The following is a 21,290-nucleotide window of genomic DNA, read 5'->3' on the forward strand; positions in this document are numbered from 1 at the left end:
CTTCTGTCCATGCTCCTTCCTCCAGGGAAGCAGATAAGCAGATTTGCACCAGCACCCCAACTTTAACTTCTGCAGAGAAGAAACCTGTCCCTATGCCTTCACACATCGCAGGGTTAGAATATTGTATACAGCTCTGCCTGGTAGGGGAAAGACGTTAGCAACCACTTGTCCAGACCAGCCTCTTAATTCACAGAGCAGGAAATGGAATCAGAGAGAGCTCTTGAGCTTCCCAAGATCTAAAAGCTGCTAATGGTAGAGCCGAGACATGAATACAACCCAGGGCACTTTCACCTCCCATGCTCCCCCTTTGCAGAGAGGCTGGCATTAATTTCTTTGAAGTTGCAATTCTGCCCAGGCACTCAAAGATGGGAGTTGGTTGACACAAGTCCTGTCAATAGCACACCTTGTCAAGAAGCTTTTATATTGGCTGCGTCGAGGTGCATGATTTTGAACAGTTAGCTTTGGAAATAGAAACCTAAAGAGAATCCACATTTGTTAATCAGCTCATTGTTTCCTCATTGTGTCCATTAGCCTGTTTTCCGTATTGAATCATGGCAAATATACGTTATTTGCCATGTGTTTTGCCATTTACTTCACCATGTTAAGCACTCAAAATGAAATGAGCCTGAAGGCTCCACCCTGAAGGCTACAGAAGAGCCTTTATGACATCCTGTCCAGGGTATGTGAGGATTCCAGTGGCCATCGCTTCTTTGGGAAGCCTGAAGGTACAAGGACAATAGAGCTGGAACACCTACACAGAGTCTTCTGTTTGTGTTCAGCACACAGGATTCTTTTCAGGGTTTCTTTGGTTCATTGCACCGAGACTGATCTTTTTATTCCTCTCTGTCTCACCCACATAGTGTCAGCTGGTAAGGAATGGCTTATCATGCCAGGCGTGTATTTGTTTTACTTAGAATAATATTTAAATATTTGAAGACAGGTTTAAAATCTAAAATACAAGTTCCTAAAAAAAAAAAAAAAAAGACAAAAAAGAGCAATGTACTTAAGCCTTCTTGAAAATACAGAGTTAACTAAGGAAAGAAATTTTATCAATTTCCTGTACTCGCTCCACAGATTCTCAATCTCCCTGAATGGTAAGCTCAGAGGGGCATAAGAAATTCTTTGGCAAAAAAAAAAAAAAATCCTCTGTTTAAAATTTGCATGTAATTTGCCTCTGCATACATGAAATATTAATTAGCCTGTGCTCTGTATGCATTTACCTGTGTGAATTCTGTAGAGTGTTAAATATTTGAAGCAGTCACAGAAGAGCAAGCAGGGGAATTTTGCTTCAGTTAAGACTGGACAAATATGGCATGGGTATTTTAAGGATATTGTCATTCACATGAAGCCTCTGTTATAGGGAACATCTGCTAACAGTTCTTCGTGTCACCAAAAACATGATAGCAAAGTATCGAGTTAGAGGGTAGCTCATTTTCACTTGTGCTCAGACACCAAAACACGGAGGAAGTGAGGGCTTGAGCCCATATGCGCAGCCTTACCCTTTGCTTTCATGATTCACAGCCTGTGATATGAACGTGCACAAGCAGTGTGTAATAAATGTCCCCAGCCTCTGCGGGATGGACCACACGGAGAAGAGGGGCCGGATCTACCTGAAGGCTGAGGTCACTGATGAGAAGCTCCATGTCACTGGTAAGACATGCTTGTGGATGCGTGAAGCGCGCAGCTTCTCCAGCGGCGTTCGAGTCAAGGTCAGGTTGACCCCAAGGCATCATTGCCTCGGAGCCGGTCAGACTCAGAGCCATTGATTTGCCATTAACACATCTCCCCAGAGACTGCTCAGTACGCCAACTTCCCAGCTACTCAAATGCCATACAGAGTCACAACTGCCTTGTGGGTTGAGGTACTCTGACAGCATGGCCAACGTGTTGTCCCCTGGTGACAGGGGAGCAGGGAAGCCAATTAAACAAAATGCTGTTGAAGGGAGTCGGCTAGGGCAGAGGGAGGTGGAGGGATGGCCAGACGTGTTGGCGTCAGGCTGTGGTGACCTGATCAGCCCATCCTAATGATGACACTGACAGTAACTAGCCATCAGCTTATCGAGTTATGCTTCCTCTGTGGTAGGCACAGTGCTAAGAACTTAGCCATAGATAATTTGTTTAGTCCTCCCAGCTACCCAGTTGTTAGCCTCATTTTCCAGAAGAGGAAACGGAAGCATAGAGAGATCAGAAATTTGGAATGTCATAGAGCATGGAGGAGCCAGTTGGAAAAGCAGCATTTCCACTCCAGATCCTATGCTTTTAACTATCACACCAAATACACCTCCTATAAACAGTGCAGTCGTGAGACCAGAGTTCCCTGTCCACAGGCCAGAACACTCCTTCCCCGGGGCTGTGGCTCTGTGGGCTGTGCCATAGCATGGCCTTTCCTTTGGTTTTCCCACCAAATCCACTCTCGCTAGATCAGCACACTCTGTCCAGTTGTCCAAGAGACTTGTTGGCCCGGGACACATCGTGTGTCCTGAGATACTTGGCATATCTGTGCCATGATCCACTCTTGTCAATTTATGGTTTTACGGCCCATTGTCAGTCAGTCTTGTTCCTTAGCTCTTGGGGTTCCATCATGTGCTACCACATACTCTGTTTCCTTTGACAAGAGCATTTGTTTTCATTGAATAAAGGTATTAGGTTTCCATTTGTATTTAGAAATTTTAAGCTGTCAAACACATGGGAAGACTTTATTGTTATGTATTGGCAAATAACATAAAATATTAAGGAAAAAGGATGAGCAGGATCTATTTAAGCTGGGGGGGGGGTGACATTATTCCCCCCACCTCCCACCACCTCCCCACCCTGGTAAGAATTTAGAGAAAATCAAAGGATTTTGAGGTGTTGCTAAAAAAGGATCAACACCCTTTGCCTCTGGGTAACCTTGTGAAACAAGTCTAGCTCATGTTCAAGAGTGAATTGTGAATAGAATCCCTGTCATAGACACAGAATGCATTTTGACTTTTTGGTTTCAGGGAAGTTCATTTCCCCAGACCTTTGCTTCTGCATCCTTCCCTGTGGGGCTCACCTACATTTCCCTTTCACAAGACTGACACTGGTGGTGGGGTCCACTCTGTCCTCCAAGCTGGAAGCCAGGGCCTCCCTTGTGGGTACCAGAGGAAGCAGGGCTCCTCCGGGGCCCTGAGAATGTCTGTCCCACCACAGCCTTATACTTGTTCTCTTTCTACTGAGGCTCCCACCTTGCCAGAATCCTATATTGGGGGCAGGGACCATGCAGCTTAAGAGAAAATGATCAGAAAGCAGTAGGTGGTAAGGGATTTGGAGCCTAAAGTTAGAACACCTATTGGCTAAACACTGCACTGTTTTTCTTTAGCTTTATAAAGCCACTGCTGTTGGCAATATAAGAAACATTACAGGTGACCCGTCAGAGCTTAATTGTGAAGTGCATGGCTCACTGTGAGGCAAGAATGCCCCGGCAGTTTTTAAACATTCAGCTCTCATTCATTTTGTTTCTGAATACAGCAGAGCACACTGCATACTGGACCTGCCCCATGCTTTCTCTTGTAATAAAAGCAGCAACCATACAGTGCTGCTTGAGTTTTCTACTGTCTTCTCTGAGCCTCGAGAAGCTTACACATGTATAAAACTGCACAGAGGGTCACAGATGCCTCGGCCAGGGTGGCACATGGTACACAGAGGAGGAAGATCGGGTCTCATCATGCAGGCCCAGCAAGGAGTGTTGTCCCAGAGCTCACATGCTCATTGCCTCACCATTGCCAAGAGCCTAACTTGATTCAAGCCATAGAATCCTCCTAGGAGACCACACCCTTCACTGAGTTAGATATAGATTTTTAACATGTGAAAGCCAGTGAGCATAACTTATGATAAAAATCTAGGTCAAGTCTCTTGAGAATTAGTCTAAAGTGTTTTTGCATAGATACAGCTCTGCTCTAGGAATATGAGTCCAGCAAGAGTTTAATAACAGTAGCAACAGCAGCCAACATGAGTGGCCTCCACAGAAAGGGCACTTTCTGAGCATGTCGCCTAGTTAACTTCTGTAAACCTATGTGGAATATTACTTTATTATCCTTACTTAGAGATGAAGGCACAGAGAAATTACATGACTGGCCCAAAGTCAAGCAGTTGGTAAAATTAATCATTAAGTGAGTAATTGCTACGAGTAGAGATATAAGGTATTTCAATGATAGTATTGATAAGAATTGGTATCTTGTCTTAGTTCTGGCTGCTATCAAAAATACTATAGACTGGGTGGCAGAAACACATTTTATTGATCACAGTTCTGGAAGCTGGAAAGTCTAGGATGAAGGTGCTCTGATTTGATTCCTGGTGAGGACTCCTTTTTGGTTTGTAGATGATTGTCTGGCTGTGTCTTCACTTGGGGGATGGAAAAAGAGAGGAAGCAAGCTCTTTGGTGTATCTTCTTATAAGAGCACTAAACCCATCATGAGGGGAGCCTCACTGTAATGACTCAACTATTTCCCCACAGCCCCCTATTCAAGGGGCCAGGGGTTCCCATCACTTTAGGGGTTAGGGGTTCAACATATGAATTCAGGGAGGATACATAATTCAGTCCATAGCAAAACTATTTTTTTAAATATGGTTGTTATTTGTGTGAAGAAAATTTCATCCTAAGCATGGAAAGCCAAACTCAAGATGGTAACTATTGGATAATCATCTATCTAAATTAGAACTTTGAATGTAGTAGATTTTCAGAATCAGAATTAACTTTGATGTAGTGAGAACACAAATATAAATAATAAACCATAACAAATAGAGCTTATGATCCAAATGCAAAAAAAAAAAAAAAAAAAAATCGGAAGTAGTATAGGGTTCCCTTCACCCAATTCTCCTGCCCCTCAGTATTGATATTCTTCTAGAACCATAGGGTAAGTATCAAAGTAGACACATTGTTATTTACTTTATTTTTAAAATATTTTATATATTTATTAGAGAGAGAAGAGAGAAGAAGAGAGCAGGAACTGGGGTGTGGGAAGGGGCAGACCCCTGCGGAGCAGGGAATTTGATGCAGGGCTCCATCCCAGGACCCAAGGATCATGACCTGAGCCGGAGGCAGGCACTTAACCAACTAAGCCACCCAGGCACCCCTCAAAGTAGACACATTTTTAATAGTATCTGATAGATTTGTTTTTTTTTTTAAAGATACCTGCGTACCTATAGTTCGTCACTGGAAATTATTTTAAAGAGGCAAAGAGAAGACATCAGACTTCTCTTAATCCAGTATGAAAAGACTGCCAAGGATACAAAGCAAAGCCCCTTTGGAGCAGAAGCTGCCAGTGATGGCTCCTCCTCCTGCATTATCTGCCAAACCTCCTAACACAATGGTTCAGGCACAAATTTGTCTTGACACATATTTTAAATAACAGTAGCTACCAAGTAGTACTTGGTATGGATGTACTGTGTTTATAAGACTGGACCTTTCTTTCTGCTAAGTGCTTTCTATTCCTTGTTTCTTTGACCCTTCAAACAATGCCATAAAGTGCTATTATTAGCCTCAATTTTGAGATATGCAAATGGGTTAAGAGAAAGAAAGGAAGACATTGTTCCGAGTTCTAAGGTAGAAAGCATTGGTGTTGAAAAAAAAAGAAAGAAAGCATTGGTGTTGGAGCTTGAGTGACGCCCAGCCCCTTGCTTTCAGCCCAGAGGCTGCGAACCTCCTAATTCTCTCGTATTAATTAAAGAGACTCTTTTTGAATAAATAGCAAACCTGTATGTATTCACCAAACCCATATTCGGCACCCCACAGTTTCTTTGAAGGTACAGAAGGTCCCAATGTGAGACTTAAAACCAGGGGAGGAAAAAAAGTAACTCATGAAGGAATTAATAGCCAATCCAAGTGCATGCAAAATTAAATGCTTGATTATGTGGGTGCTAAATGGTATGCCATGGAGAGGGGCGAGTATTTGTGAGGCAGAGGGAGCAGAGTTCCAGTGAAGGACCCAGATGGAATGGCGGCATCAGCCTGGCTTTAATAAGAATGCAGGCATAAAGAGTGAACCGTAACAAGCAGAGCTTATGTCCAAATGCAAGTGATAAGTTGGAAAATGCATTTAACCCCTGAGCAGCTGTGCTGATGGTTAGATTAGTTCATCTCCATTTTACCTATGCAGAATCACTTAAATTGAAAATAATTCCCAAAATAAAAAAGAAACTCCCAAGATTCCTGCTTTGGGACAGAAATCAGCCTTTTGAAATCAGAGATGAGTTTCCTTTCTAGATCGGTGTGGTATTTATGGGAAAGGCCTCCGCTTTGGTGATATATTTTTATTTTTTGCCTTTGGGCAGTGGTGCTGATGTTATCTGAACAGCGTCATTTTTATTTCTTCCAATATGCGATTTTAATAGGTTTTCTACATTCCTGTGTGCTTTTTTTATTTGGTTTTTTGGAGGAGTGGTAAAAAAAAAAATCCCTCGTGGGAACAAATTTTCAATTTAATGTTGTAAGTAAATGGAAAAAATATCATTCTTTACAGCTGCTCCAGGAACACATGTCTCCCACAAATAGATTATTCTGCAGAAGAGTCTCATTTTCTCAAATACTCGGGGTGGTTAATTTGGCGTGGAGATCGAAGTTCTCCAGCAAGTTCCGGGAGGAGGGGAGGGCTTGGGACAGGAGCTGAGGCTCCTTGCAACGACCAGTCACATCCTGCTCAGTCTGCCTTCTAGGGCAGTTTGCAGTTCAGTGCCCCTGTGTCACCACTGCAGCCATCGAGACTTGTCGTCATGGTATTGTGATGAAGCAATAACACTCCCTGTATGTGTTCTTCCCTCTTCTGGGCCTAGAGGCCTGTCAGAGTCAAAGCAGTGCGACTCAGCTTTGGGGAACAATTGTTGATTCACCCATTCATTATACATTTATTGAGCATGTGTCAGGGCCTCTCAAGGCGCCAAGGAAGCAAAGATAATTAAGACATGGTCCTTACTGTGGAATGTGTGGTCTTGGGAAGGTGGGGGGGGGGGGGATTGAGACATAATAAAGAATGAGCGGGTGCACCTGCCTTTAAGTGGAGTGGGAAATGGGGAGAGCAGTGCCTCACCTGCCCTGCAGAAGCTGCTGAGGGCTCCATGTGTAGCAAGTGACAGTGAAGCCGGGAGCACGTTTCAGATAAAGATGCAGAGCCATGGAAGGGCGTGGTGTGTTTGGGAAGCTCACATAGTCTAGGATTTGGGGAATCTGGAGTGTGAGGTGGGGAGAGCTGGAGGGCAATTTCTTTCTGTTTTTAAGGCATCAGGGCTAGAGTCATCACAGTGTACAGATTGCACAGTTCTTAGGGGTCGTGTAGTACAGGCTCTAAATATTTCCTTTTCAAACGAGGATTTCAAGTTCCAGGTGGCTGTGTTTTCAAGGACAGAGCATTGATCTGATAGCCTGAACTCCAGATGTCCCCCTGAGGTTCACAGTGACCCTTGACTTTTCTTTGTCAATGCTGGGAAAGGGCGCAAAGCAGGTACCCCACTAGTTGCCTGAAAGCTTTGTAGGGATGCTTTTCCCAATGACAGTCAAGCTTGTGGAATATAATAATCCCAGTGTGGGGCTGCCAGCTAGGAGTTGGACCGAGCTTATTGCTTGAAGGAAAAGGTATTACTCAGAGGTAATTTCCATGAAATAAAATCTTGGCTGTGGGATTTGGATCCAGCTCAGGCACATGGAAGGTGATGCAGCTGAGGTAGCTGGTCTGTGGGTTGGGATAGAGAAGGGAGGCCAACAAGAAGCTGATTACCCTCAAGTATACCCAGATTGTCCATTATTGGTGATACCTAGTTCAGGTATTTTCATCAGATCCCTCCACGACAAAGGGACCCTTTTCTGTTTATAAATTAAGGAATCTGGGTGTGTCATAGCTGGAGACCAGCAGCCTTCCACCCAGTGGTTTCAGCATCCGTGGATGAGCTGTAATCAGCTATTACATTGATGGTTGCACAATGATGACTTTCTAATTCTGTAATTCCTTCTGTGATCATTTGCTGGCATTCGTCTGAAAGGCAAGCTTTTCCTTTACCTCTCCCCTACATTTATTTTTTTAAATAGGCTCCACACCCAGTGGGGAGCCCAACACGGGACTTGAACTCATGACCCTGAGCTCAAGACCTGAGCTGAAATCAAGAGTTGGATGTTTAACTGACTGAGCCACCCAGACACCCCTCCCCTGCATTTTTTAAAATAGCAATTTGGGCTCACAAGTTCTTTCAATTTTTTGTGTTCAAATTGTTCAAAATATAGCCAGTGGGAGCCCCTTCAAACTGGCTCTGTGTCCTTTTGACATAACCCATCAGGCTTTTTTTTTTTTTTTTTTTTTTTTTTTTTAGCACTTCCTTTCTTTCTAGAACAGAAGAGCCCACCTTGTACTTAATATCTCTGAGTGACTCTGGGTATCTTTTTTTTTTTTTTTTACCTGGGAAATAAAAATCCAAGGTCTGTGTGCTAGGGTGCTCATTGCTCCTGGGACATTACTATTTCTCAGCTCCTGCAGTAGACAGAGGTAATGACTCCACACTAGTGTTTCTGGTTCTGATTGCAGCTCAGGGTTCTTCCTTACATTTCCCTGGTCCTTATTCATTCCTCCTCCTCCCTATGTAGATCTCTGGTTCTTGATGATTTCAATAAGTGTACTTATTTGCTCTGCCTCACATTACATGCAGCAAAATTTTAGAATTCACAGACCAATAACCCCAATCTACTCCATAAAGTTCAAGATTTTATTGCTGTTCTAAAAAAATCCTTGGATGATATCCCACTAAAGGTAGAGTCAGAATACTGTCACTTGGATTGAACATTTTCCTATGAAGTTCTGTTCTCCATTTGATATAAGTAGGCTGCCTTAACTGAATAACCAAACTCAGCCTCCCCCATACCACAGACTAAAAGGGTAATACCTATTGTGATGTAATAAGAAGGTACATGGTATTGCCTATCAAGTGTGTTTGCCAAAATTTTATTTATTTATTTATTTATTTTGCCAAAATTTTATAACCTGAATCTAATTATGAGAGGGGAGGGGGAAGCAGATAAGTCCAGATATTGGGACATTCTGCTCGTTAACCAGTCTGGACTGTTCAAAAACGCCAATATCCCAAGAAACAAACAGTCAAGGGGACGGTTTTGAGTAAAGGAACCTGGAGTCATGGCAACCAATGGCAATCTGTAACACTTGATTAGACCCTGGATCTCAAAAGACAACTATAGAGGACTTTGGGTGACAGTGAGGGTTGGGATGGGTTGTGGATCTGGGCAATATTTTAGGTAATATGTTTGTATCTGTGAAGTTTCTGGAAGATAATGGTGATGTCTGTACCTCATCTACAAATGACTCCATAAAAACAAAAAACAAAGCAAAAAGCTGAAAATATGTGTAGGTGCATACACAGAAAATATGTGTGGCAAAATGTTAATAAATAGCAAATCTAAAAGTAGATTTAGATAGATAGTGAATCTAGGTGAAGGATATATAGCTGTTCAATGTACTGTTCTTTCAATTCCACTGTGGGTTTGAAATTGTTTAAACCAACCTTCCAGAACTTTGAGCAGTGATAAGTTGGAACATTCTGTTGCTGTCTATAGAGATGACACTCAGCTTGTAGGAAGCCCCCAGGTAAGCCAACATCAGTGCTCCCAGTGGGGATGCTATGCTCCCATTCCTGGGAGGGGGGGGGTGAATAAAAAGAGAAATATTTCTGGGGATGCTAGGGGACTGCCAGCCAGTCCAAACACAAGTAGGAAATGTGGAAAAGGGGTCAGGAGAGCAAACCAGAAAAGCCGCTGTAAGTACCTTCCATGTACCAGACCCTGTTTGGAAGCCTTTCTATATGTTAATTCTATATATTATGTTGTGATGATCTGTATGTTCATCACAACAACCCTTCGAGAAAAGTGCTATCATTATTGTCATTCTGTAATGAAAGAACAGTCTGGAAGAGCTCCCAGGCCTGCCCAAGGTCACACAGCTGCTAACTGGAGGATGCTCCTGCCCAGCACCCAGGCACGTGCCTCCCACTCTCTCACGCTGCTGACCCCCAGCCCTGCCGAGGGAAGATTGTGTGCTAGCACAGACGTGGCCCATACCAGTGTGAGGTTTGCAACCTCGTGTTTCTGTCCTACAATTAACAGGTGAGACTACTCTGTGCTGGTCCTGTGGCCCCTGTAATTACTGCAGTGCTGTTGGCATCATTGCAAGTGAGGGTCTGTCATCATTTCCCCCAGCCTCTATCTCTCAGGGCTTAGAAAATGGCTAGAAATAAACATGGCAGCAGGGACTCTGGCGGAAAAAAAATTAAAATGGGCAAAGAAGGATGGAAACAAATACCTCCTCCAGACATGTTCCGAGGGCACATGAGTTGGCCAGACATGGGTCCTGGCTCCGTCCTTTCTCACCCTGCCATCACTGGCTTTTCCTTGTTGGCTCTGGTTCTTTCTCATTGCAGACCCATCCTCATCTCCCATTCCCACAGTCCTGGAAGAACCCATCTCCGGCAATCAGCTGCCTTGAGTTTGCTGCTGCTTAACATTTGCAAAAGAATTTGCAAAAGAAAACAGGCATGGTCTCTAAGCTAAAAATGATAGAAGAGCACCCGTGTGTTGCCCCGTTCAGATGTGTACGCTTCTAGGTGATAGCTTCTTGGCATGTCTTCAAGGGATTTATTTCTTCTGTCATCTTCCTTGATGGGATATTCCTAAACGTCAGATGTCCTGCCTCCCCAGTCTGATTCCCAGTGGCCCCCATCCCTTGACACTCAGTGTCCCAATGGTAGAGCAAGCTATGTGCTGTGTGCTGTCTGCCCGGTAGGCAGGTTGTTTCCTACCTCCTCACTTTTGTTTATGCTGTGTCCCTTCCCTTGGGAACATCTTAACACTCTGCTCCAGATACCTTTATGAAGCCTCTCCTCACATTTTATAGCTTGCCTAAGATCAACCACTTTTCTCTCATGTCCTTTATAACGTTCATAATGTGATTTCACTTATGTTCATCTGCATGTTAATCTCCCTCCAGCAGACCATTAGCCATTTGAGGACAGAAATGGCATCTTACCTCTTGTATCCAGCCCAGTACCTCAAATTTGTACCCTACTGTGTGTTTGCTGAGTGGGTGATGACTATAGAAGTCTTCAGTAGGCACAGAATTTAAAAATTCACTTGGCTTTATACCGTGCTTTACATCCCAGATCCAAGCAACTCTTCCCATTTTGGCCCTGTGTCTGGATCAAGCTAAAATTATTCTATTTTTTGCCTAATTCATGAAGCCACGTGACTTCTGGGATCCTTCAGAGAAACACATATCAGCCAAGAAAGAGGAAAGAGGTCTATCCTCTCAAAAGAAGCATGTCCTTATTTACATCCTGACCGTGGTACCTCATCCTGGCCTGTCAGAGGCAGAGCTAAGTGTTAAGTGTGTACTAACTAGCGGCCTGCCCTCCCCCATGTTGTCATTCCTGCACGGTTCTCTGCGCAGTGGTTTAGACACAGCTTTCCATGCTGGCTGCTTAGTCACTGGATGTTGTGGGAGGCAACAAGACTGGGGCAAAGGGCAAAAGCCGTGTGGTGTTTTCTTAATGCAGTGTGTGCCTTTGTCTTAAAATACCCTGGTATCCAAGCTCAAAGTGACATGGCTTCTGTGTCTCCTGCTCTCCTGCTTAAGATGATCTTAAGCCCCTAGCCTCTTTGACAGGGACCTCAGTCATCTATCCACTTTGGCATCAATGGTTCCTGCCATGAAAATCCATGGACTTTGAACACCCACATTCCTGGGCGGGCGGGGGGGGGGGGAATAAAAAGAGAAATATTTCTGGGACCTCTTTCAAGATGACGCCATTAGCATACAGGGACGTTGACCTTGACTGAGTGGGTCATTCTTGTGCAGGATTTTAATTGCTTCTAATTATAGGATTATCATTTAAGCAAAAGATTAATTGCCATGAAATTATTGCAAGGAACTTGATCTTCTAGAAAGTAAATGCATTTGCCAAGTGAAGAATCTCTCAGAAGCTTGCAAATGATGTCTTTTTAATCACATCATGGAAATTTCTTTCTTTCTTTTTTTTTTTTTTTTTAAAATCTTTGATGGGGAGAGGAGATGTTAAGGGGGTCAGGCTGGAAGAGACAATAGCAGATAAATGCCCCTTTGGATTTCTCCCACCACCCTACCCAAAGGTTGGAAAACTTGAACATTCAGTGTTCACTTTGTTTACCAGTGGAAATGTTCCAAAATAAATGCAGAGGTTTTTCCTCCTTTGATCCATTTCATCTTCATGAATGGATTAGAGTAGTCCCCTAAAAAGCTAGGTGAGTGGATGCTGCCTTTTGGTCCCTTCCAACACTAAGCTGCTCCTATATCCCACAAGCATTCTTTTTCAAATGTTTTGAAAGGAATCTCCAGTTCATGGGTATACACCTGCTCTGGTTATTAGCCCCAAAATGGTGCTGAGAAACATCAGGCTGTGTTCATCTCAGCTTCTAGGCATTTCCACTTGGAAAGAATGCAGATTCCCTGAGAAAATAGTAGTTAGCTCCTGAGGTTCTTCTAAAATATCCCTATTTGAATAAGGCAGGGAATGGCCACCTGCGGAAGCCCTGCACCAGACTGCCCCCCCCACAGAGGACTTTGCTGAGAACAGTAGCTGTACTTTCACCACCCATTTTCCTTGGTAATTAATGCAAAGTTTGTGGTTAATTAAAGACAGTCAGGGTCCCTTTTAAAACCAAGTCAAGCATTTTTTTCCCCTAGAATAATGAAACAAGAACAGATGCAAGGCAAACTTCCTATAAAAGTGTTCAAGGTGGGGGTGCTGAATTTGGAGAGAGTTGCATTGAAGAAAGTGTCGCTTCACCAGCTTCGACCCACTGGAGGCAGGGGATGTAATCGAAAGAAATGCCTACTCTCCTGGACACCCAGTGGGAAGGTGGCGGAGGAGGACTCTTGTTCTGGCAAATACCACACTGACATCTCCTTCTGCTTAAGTCACTCTGCCTGCAGCCAACCACTGCCGGAAGGAAGGGTGCGCAGGACATGGTTCTTTGGCTGTGTATTGCCACTCTCATTTTATGGGCTGCCTGGGTGAGTACCCACAGAAGAACTCTTGTGGGTAAACATCTGCCCACAAGGCCAGAAAGTGTGTGCGCTACACATTTTAACCAGCACAGTTTGCAGCCTCATAGATCTTACTAATAGATCCTCATAGATCCCCTCGACTCTGGATGACCCTGAAACCTATTTCAATCCCCTACCCTGAACCCCTAAGAGAGCAGGGATTCTGGTAGCCTGAAAACTCTGAACTTCTGAAGGATGCCCATTATATTTTTTGAAACTAATCTCAGCACACATTAAATGACTAACACTCCATGAAGAAAAGGTACAGGGAGCCTGTGTTTATAAGGTAAGAGAAGCGATCTGGTTTTAGTGGAAACTATGCTATTGGCTTTATGGTCAGATCAATTGGGGTTGACTCCCAACTCCGCCACTAACCAATGCTCGATAATAATTAGGGATTGTTTCTCTACGACAAGTTTTGTTGCAGTCACGTTTATATTATATGGTTCAATGAATCAGTATGTGTCACTTATTGACACATTAACTCTTTCTGTAGGCATTTGTTCATGGCATAACTATGCCCACAGGAGGGCTCCAGCCACAGCAAGGAAAGCCTAATCCCAGATTTCGTTTGCTTTTTCCTTTACGGTGCCTACCAGGCAGGACCCAGGAACACCCCAGAATCTGCACTTTGAGAATGGAAAGAGTTCAGTGAATGGAACAGTTGTGTATCAAGCTGAGAATATTAACCCTGAGGATTTTAACCTTCCATGCACCTTGTCCTCAGCTCCCTGGGTTTTGCCTTCCTCATATGCAAGTTCATACAAAGGCACTTAACTGTAAGAACTCCGAGGGTCCCCGCAGGTCTGGCGTTTATCTGCTGGAAGTGTCATTTCAGAGAGAAAGAGCTGATCACCAGGGCCAACCAGCCTGGCCCCCCTCGAGGAACTGAGAGAATTGGGGGCTCCAGCTTGATGAGGCTTGAGAAGCATTGGGCATGGTAACTTTCAGACAAGTCTGAATAGCAGACACCTTCCAGTGACATCTTACTTGGAGTGATATTCCCGTTAAACAGAGCTCCCCTTGTTAGAAAGGAGAGGATGTGGCACCCACGTCCCCCCTCCTCTTCGACCCATGAGGAGACTAGGGAACAGGTTGAGAACCACTGATGCAGCCCAACTTCTGCATAGTTTTTTTCATGTGAAAAAAACTAAGGTTTGGAGAGGGAACATGACTGGTGTAGGGTGTCTGGGGTTGTAAGGGACAAAACCAGACTTCAGCCCACTCATGAAGAAGGAATTATCGAAAGAAATCTGGGATAGCTGCTAGAACTCAAGGGTGGGAAGGCTTTGGGACCCTGGAAACAGGGTTTTGTATCCCCTCTTCTACATGTGAACTACTGTCTTTCATCCCTTTCAAAGCTAGTTGGGCTCTCCCCACATTGCAGAAAACATGGCCCCAGATGGTTCTTCAGCTTTGCCTCTTACTGCTTCATATCTCCCTCCATGTCCGGCACAATCCAGAGGCTCAGGGAAGGGACTCATCGGCTCATTGTGGGTCATGTGCCAGCCCTGGACTCCTTGACTATGGCTGAAGCATGGGGTCACAGAAGGGGGTAGGCCCAAGGGGGGAAGGGCATTTTGCAGGACCTGAGAGGTGGGTGCTAAGCAGACAGGATGAGAAGTAGTGCAGCACGACCGGAAGCTGGCAGCCAGGTTATGCAGAAAGCTGCTTTCAGAACAGGCACTGGAGCCAGGCTCCTGCCCTCCACTTGGGTGCCTTTTTCCTTCAACCATGTTGCACGTCCACAGTTACTAAAGAGCAGTGGCAGTGTCTATGCTTCTGTACAAAAGTTAGATATGACTCATACGTCCCTTTTGAACAAAACGCATTCCTGACCTGGCCAGTTTCCAGAAACAGCCAAGGATAAAGGAAAAATGGATTTGGCTCTATTTGTCCAGTCCAGCCGCCTGGCCCATTAATCACCCCTCTCAGAAGCTATAAAACCACACACTGGGTTCCAAGTGGAAATGGTGCTGATGGAGAAGAGGCTTAGTGATGGCGGTACCCCCAGGAAGCAGTGTTCTTTGAATGGGGCCCCAGTTAGAAGGTAGAACAAGTACCAGGAAGGTGGAGATGGTTGATTAGGGCCTGGGGACTGGACAAAGCCCTCCAGCCTGCATTGTGAACTGCGCGGCCCGAAATGACTCCCCCCCCCCCCCCCCCCCCCCCCCCCCCGGGTAGCTTTGTCTGCAGGCTCTGTGATTTACTTGGTCCCAGGACTCTGTGCCTGTCACCCCCAGAGCTTTGCTTTTATGAGCATTTCCAACTGCGGGAATGAACTAGTTGGCAATATGCTAACAATGCCTCTGGATTCTTAGCCTCTCTCTGGGGAAAAAAAAAAAAAAAAAAGCCAGCTTACCTGGCTTCCATTCAGCAGGGGAAAGACAAAGCAAGGTACATGTTATCCATGAATCATCACCATTAGTCTCTCCCACAAATGGAACATTGATGTGTCTCCTGCTTGGTTTTTCAGCTATGGTGATTATGCTCAGAATGGCGGGTCCCCTCTCTGTTCCCTAAAGCTCTTAGCTCTCAAATGCCTACCTCTTGAGGCCTCCTGAGGAACTGACTCTTCATCCTGTGGCTAGTCTTTGACTTGTGGGCCCTACAACATGGACTGGCTTCCTGTTTAATCTCTGCACTTGGCGGTTTTTCCTACCAGTGACTGCCTTAGTACCATGGCGTGGTGGTTATACAAACAACTTGGTTATTTTACTGGATTAAAAGCCTTACACCCAAGATACCCAGTCTCCAATCTTTTCAGAATTAATTTAGTGTCGTGCTAGGTTTGATACGTGTGATCACGTTGGGGTAGTCATCCTTGATGGCTAGACCTAGTCAGAGAGATCCCAATGGATATGAGAACTTGTAGATTTTTTTTTTTTAATTGCAGTTGAAGTGACTTTGAAGTGACAGGAGGCTTTTCCAGGTAAAGATCTCTCAGCCCTGACATCCCAAGTTTAATTAATGTTTATCTGTAGCTTTGTATTTTCAGATTAAGGCCTGCAGTGGTACAACAGATAGGTGGAAAAGGTGGCTCGTTATATTTTAGCTCTTTCACCAAAGACTCTAGAGACAAAAGCTACTAGTCCCTTGTTTGCATGAACCCCCAATAGCTCCCTCTAAATACATCCCTCAGAATCAGCACTGATCCCTTTTTTTTGGTGATCAAGAACGTCTGGGAGGATCGTCAATCCTGCAGGGGTTGGGAAGAGCCCTGGGGTGGGACTGTCCATCCCTTTACTGGTGACAACTGGAGGAAATACAGCCTCCTATGTGAACTGTTACGGGCTACCAGGCATCCTGTGCGATGCTCAGCCAGTGCATTCCTGGCAGGGAAGCCCAGCAAAGCCCACCAGAAGATGAGGCTCTCTCAGGCTTCTAGCAAAAACAAATTCCTGCTCATCACCTGCCTCAAAGGTTTCTGCAGCTAGTCCCTTGTATAAAGAGGATAGAAGGCTGATTTCATTTGGCTTTGTCTCTTGAAGCCTCAGCTACTTCAGTAGGGGGGAAAAATAAAGAACCAATAAACATTTTTGTCTTTGTCTGCCACACTGATGTGAATGCTTATGATTTTATTAGCAGCTGCCTTGGAGCCAGGCCTGATTTAATTTAATTTAATCTCCTAGGTTATTTTCAGTTCGGCTCAGTCTATTTTAAGCACGGATGAAGGGGAAGTAATCAGAGGGAGGGGGTGGAGGAGGGAGGGGCGAGAGGTACCTTCCAGTCCCCTCCCGGGTTACTGAAGCTTGACCCTGCTTGAGAGAAATGACTTGGTGGAGACAGGTCAGCCCTGCCAACTTCTAGTTCTTACCCTCCTCATCTCTGGTATCCTCTTATTCCTCTGAGAAGAAACATTATATCAACTAGGGTGGGGGGGAGATAATTATGCAGCCAGAAATACAAATGGAGCAATTTTCTCTAGTGTCAGGAGAGCACTGAGTAATGGCACCTGCACCTGCCCCTCCCCTTCTCCTTTCAGCAAACTGCATTTGTCATTGGGTCTTTGTAGCTCTTCCTCTCTGGAGCGCTTTGATGCCCTGCGATTGGGAGTTGGGGAGGCAGGATGCCAGGGCCTCCCAGTGTGACAGGTGTCTGAAGGTCAGCACGTTAGAGAAGCTCCCTCAGTGAAACCCAGGACCAGAACTCTCGTGACGTGGAGCCCAGGAGCAGCCTTCCTCAGGCCACCCCATCATCCCTGCTCCAGGGGGCGCCCTGAGGGCATGCATCTGGTTTGGTACCAATAGCGATCCAGAATGAGAGAGATCTAGCCCAATTTTATGTGCTATCTCTGGAGATAGAAAGTTCTATCGCTACTGCAATGTTGCTCCCAAGCACCCAGAGCTCTTATGTTTACTTACTGTTTTCCTTGTTGGCACACTTATAAGGGTGCCTGGCACATAGTAAGTCTCAGTGAGTGTCCCATGGGAAGACTGTTTTTTTCCTAGATGACATTGGTGATAACAATAGTTAAGAGTTACTCCTTACTTTGTGCCAAGCTCCACGCCAGTGGTTTTATTGGCGTGATATCTTTTATATTATAGTTCGTATTGAGTGAGATTCTTATTATCTCAAGTTTTTAAGTGAGGAAATAGCTTAGGAGGGGTTCAGGGACTTTCCCAGTGACAAGATAGAGCTAGAGCTTGAGTCCCAAAGGAGCATTTCCATTCTGAATCCTGGGAGTTTCCATGAGAACATGACCAAAAGATTTTTGGTGCCAATTGAATGGGTCGCTCGTGTGAGGGTTGGTTCAGAACCTGCCCTCCATGATTTGCAGAGTGCATGTGCCCTGAGAGGGAGCATTGCTTGGTTTGGGACTGAGTGTAGGAATGACACGGGGTGGAGAGGTCTCTGGTGAGCCAAGTACCCCCTGTGACTCCGTAAAGTTGGTCCAGGGGGCTGTAACCACTTTTCTGTGCCAGGTTTCTCAAAGCATGATGCTGTTCAGCATGCAGATTACTGCTCCCACTCCAGACATCCTGAATCCAATTCTCCCAACAGTGGAACCAGCAAATATGTCATTAATGAGTTTCTCCAAGGTGATTCTTGTACACAGTAACATTTGAGAACTGCAGCTCTGGGGATTACAAGTTCTAGTCTTGTAGTAGGTTAGATTTACTTAGGTCTAAAACAGAACATTGTCTATATATTTGGTATGGGGTTGTGGGTAAGTAATTAAAACCAGAGCACCCCATTACCCAAAATAGATGTAAGTGGAAATGCGGTAGCATCTCAAGGCAGGGGAGGGGATGCAGCTCATTCTGTTCCTCCATTTTGAGAGCCCCAAGATCCATTCTTGTTACGATTCAGAGGCAGCCAAGCCCATAGAGACCAGATCCAGTGCGATCCTCTCAGAGCAGTGCATCAAGACACCAGTTTATTAATTTATAGGGAGAAATAAAGCCATCCATGTGTCTGCAGGCTTGATCAGAGCAGCCTCTATAGTCCAGTTAAGACACCCATGAAGACAAATCATAATGAACCCATTTTATTGTTTCCCATGTGAAAACACTGTCCTGTAGACCACAAATAGCAGAAATCCACTGGGGTAATGCCTTCTTTCCCTGTAAATAGACCTTAGGGGACTGAGAACACTGCCAAGTGAACATAGAATTATAATGGCATTAGATAAATGTTTAAAGTCATCAGGCTAAGATTTCATATTCATCTCAAGGTAGAGGCCACTGTGCTTTTGTGGCCAAAAGCATGTGGAGTTAAACACCCAGACACTCCTTCCTCCCTGGACCAGATTGCCAGACACTCCTGATGTCCACCTTGGGGCCTCTGCTCCGGCTCTTTTAGTTAAATTTAGTCCTACTGGACACAGGCTGCTCTTACAGGTCTAGGAACCCACGGTCTCCTTGAGTGAATTTGGCCAAGCCCTGCTGTGATCTAATGTTAATGGAGCCTGGAATTTGTTCATTCTCAGAAAAGACTCCCACTTCCCTCATTGTGGCTCCACATTTTAACAAGGCCCCTTATCTTAATTCTTTGCAGAAATGCCTTCCTCAAATCTGACTCCCTATCTTTCAGATGATTCATACAAAGTAACTCCAAGTAGCAGAGGAGTGATGTGTATCTCAGAGCAAGTTCTTAGTTTCTGATCTGTGGATATACCCCCAGCCCCACGCCAGCTCCAGGGAGTCAGGGAGACCTCCAAAATTATATGCAGAATCTTGTATCTACCTTCTGAGAGGGAGGGAAGCCACAGTCATCATCTTCTCCAACACATCCTATGAACCTCCAATTTTAGGAATTCTAGGATGAAGCACAGTGTGCAGGACCTTTCACTACCTATCCAGTATCCAGCCTAGGGGATATAGAACTTCGGACATAGGTGATACTATGAAAACAAAGCCATAAATATATGCTGTGAAAAATCAGTTTGCATGCAGCTTATGTTCAAAGTGGAAGAAATCTTAGAGATTTCCTAGGCCAACAAGCCCCATTGCTTTCCAGACAGATTATGCGCTCCACTAGAGATTGCCCAGGAAGGTGAGTGGTGGGCCGAGCAGGCTGGAAACGGGCTCTGCTCTCCTCTCTGTGTTCCCCTCTGGACTCCACTGCCCTTCAGGTCCTGTCTAGAGTGTCTGAAGGTTTAGTTACATCAGAGCTGGAGGTGAAACGGCCAACAAGATGATGGAGAATTGAGTTACACAGACCCAGCCTTGGCCTGTAAAGGGCAGACCCCAGTGGTGTGAGCACATTGAAAAGCTTCCCACAGGGTGACAAGGTGACAGCAGGGAAGCAGGAGTAGAGAGTTTGCCAGGAGAAATGGTGGTGAGTAGCTTAGATTTAAACTGAGAGATGCCAAGAAGAATTTACTCCTCTTTCCATTAACCCGGCTCTCCAGGAACAGTGGAGTTCCTAGATCCGTGTAAGGAATCAGTAGATTTCCGCATTGAATTAAGGTACCCAGCTGAAATGTTAGGAAGACCTAGGAAAAGACAGAAACCCACAGCTGAGACTGACAACCATTTCAACCTTAGAAAAGTTTCTACTGACTATTAACCTAATGGGTTTGCATGAAAAACAACAACATATCCGTGGTCTGGCCGTACTTGGTGCGTGATACACAGCAAAGCCCTGTGCACCTGTAGGAAAGCAGGAAGATTCTTTATGTCTCCCCCTTTGCTCAGAAAAAACAGGGTCTTTTTTTCAGAAGCCAAAAAACCTGGGAGGCAGCCCTTTGATTTCAGGGAGCCAAAATCCTATTCTCTCTTATCATCCCACACAGTGCACCTTCCAAAAGAAGAAAGGATTGGCCATAGGAAAGGACTGATCTTGGCAGATCATGTCCTTGGGCTCATGAGCCTCAGGTGTGAAGCATAGTGGATACATGTGGAAATATGAAGAATCTCAATGTCAGTGGGATTTTAAGTTTAAATGGATGGCATTGACTCAGTGTGCATGTGATTGTCATGCACTGTGAAAGGGATGTGACTTCACCTGGACCCAGCACAGACCCGCTAATACTGGGGTAGGAGCCAGGTACATCCATTTGAGTGCCAGGCTGGTTCTGAGGGAAGAGAGCTCACCAGTATCCAAGTAGACAGTGGACAGAGCCAATGGGGAATCTAAACATAGCATCTGTTGGCAAACACAAAGTCTGGATATAGCTTTCCTCATATATCTCTCTGAATATAGCTTTACTCATTGAAAACGAGTAAAGAAAGAAAATGTACACATAATACGTAACCCATTTAAAATATATATTCAGGGGGCACCTGGCCTGGTTCAGTCAGTAGAGCATGCAACTCTTGATCTCAGGATCGTGAGTTTGAGCTTCACGTTGGGTACGGAAATGACCTAAAAATAGGAGTGCCAGGATGGCTCAGTCAGTTAAGCATCTGCCTTTGGCTCAGGTCATGATCTGAGGGTCCTGGGATTGAGCCCCACATCAGACTCCCTGCTCAGTAGGGAATCTGCATCTCCTCTCCCTCCCCCACTTGTTCTTGCATGTGCAAGCTCTCCCTTTCTCAAATAAATAAAATCTTTTTTAAAAAAGTTTTTAAATATATGTTGAGGAATAAAGGAAAAAGAGTATCATGGAGGACATATTTAAAGGTAAATTGCTAAGGGATCAAGGACTACAAAACGTTTGAGAAAGCTTTGTATAAACTTCTGTAGAACATAAGAATACAACGTCTCCAAAAAATGAGAACAGGAAGCCATTTGAGCAAGCAGGTTGAGACGCAAGGAA

The 21,290-nt window shown here is 44.8% G+C and overlaps 1 protein-coding gene and 1 long non-coding RNA gene across 3 annotated transcripts in view; both read left to right on the forward strand.

Annotated features, from left to right (window-relative positions):
* PRKCA (protein kinase C alpha) overlaps nucleotides 1-21,290 on the forward strand; it is a 395,469-nt gene that overhangs the window by 271,321 nt on the left and 102,858 nt on the right. For both annotated transcript variants that reach the window (XM_072781076.1, XM_072781077.1), the window contains one exon: nucleotides 1,522-1,650. In XM_072781076.1, the coding sequence (XP_072637177.1) occupies nucleotides 1,522-1,650 (129 nt within the window). The remainder of the gene's footprint in view (nucleotides 1-1,521; nucleotides 1,651-21,290) is intronic.
* Nucleotides 9,095-16,595, forward strand: LOC140606943 (uncharacterized). The gene is made up of 3 exons (XR_012009154.1): nucleotides 9,095-9,595; nucleotides 12,722-13,051; nucleotides 15,561-16,595. It is a non-coding gene; the product is annotated as an uncharacterized lncRNA (long non-coding RNA).

Source organism: Canis lupus, chromosome 16, assembly GCF_048164855.1.
Source record: "Canis lupus baileyi chromosome 16, mCanLup2.hap1, whole genome shotgun sequence".
In the NCBI taxonomy this organism is placed as follows: Eukaryota; Metazoa; Chordata; class Mammalia; order Carnivora; family Canidae; genus Canis; species Canis lupus.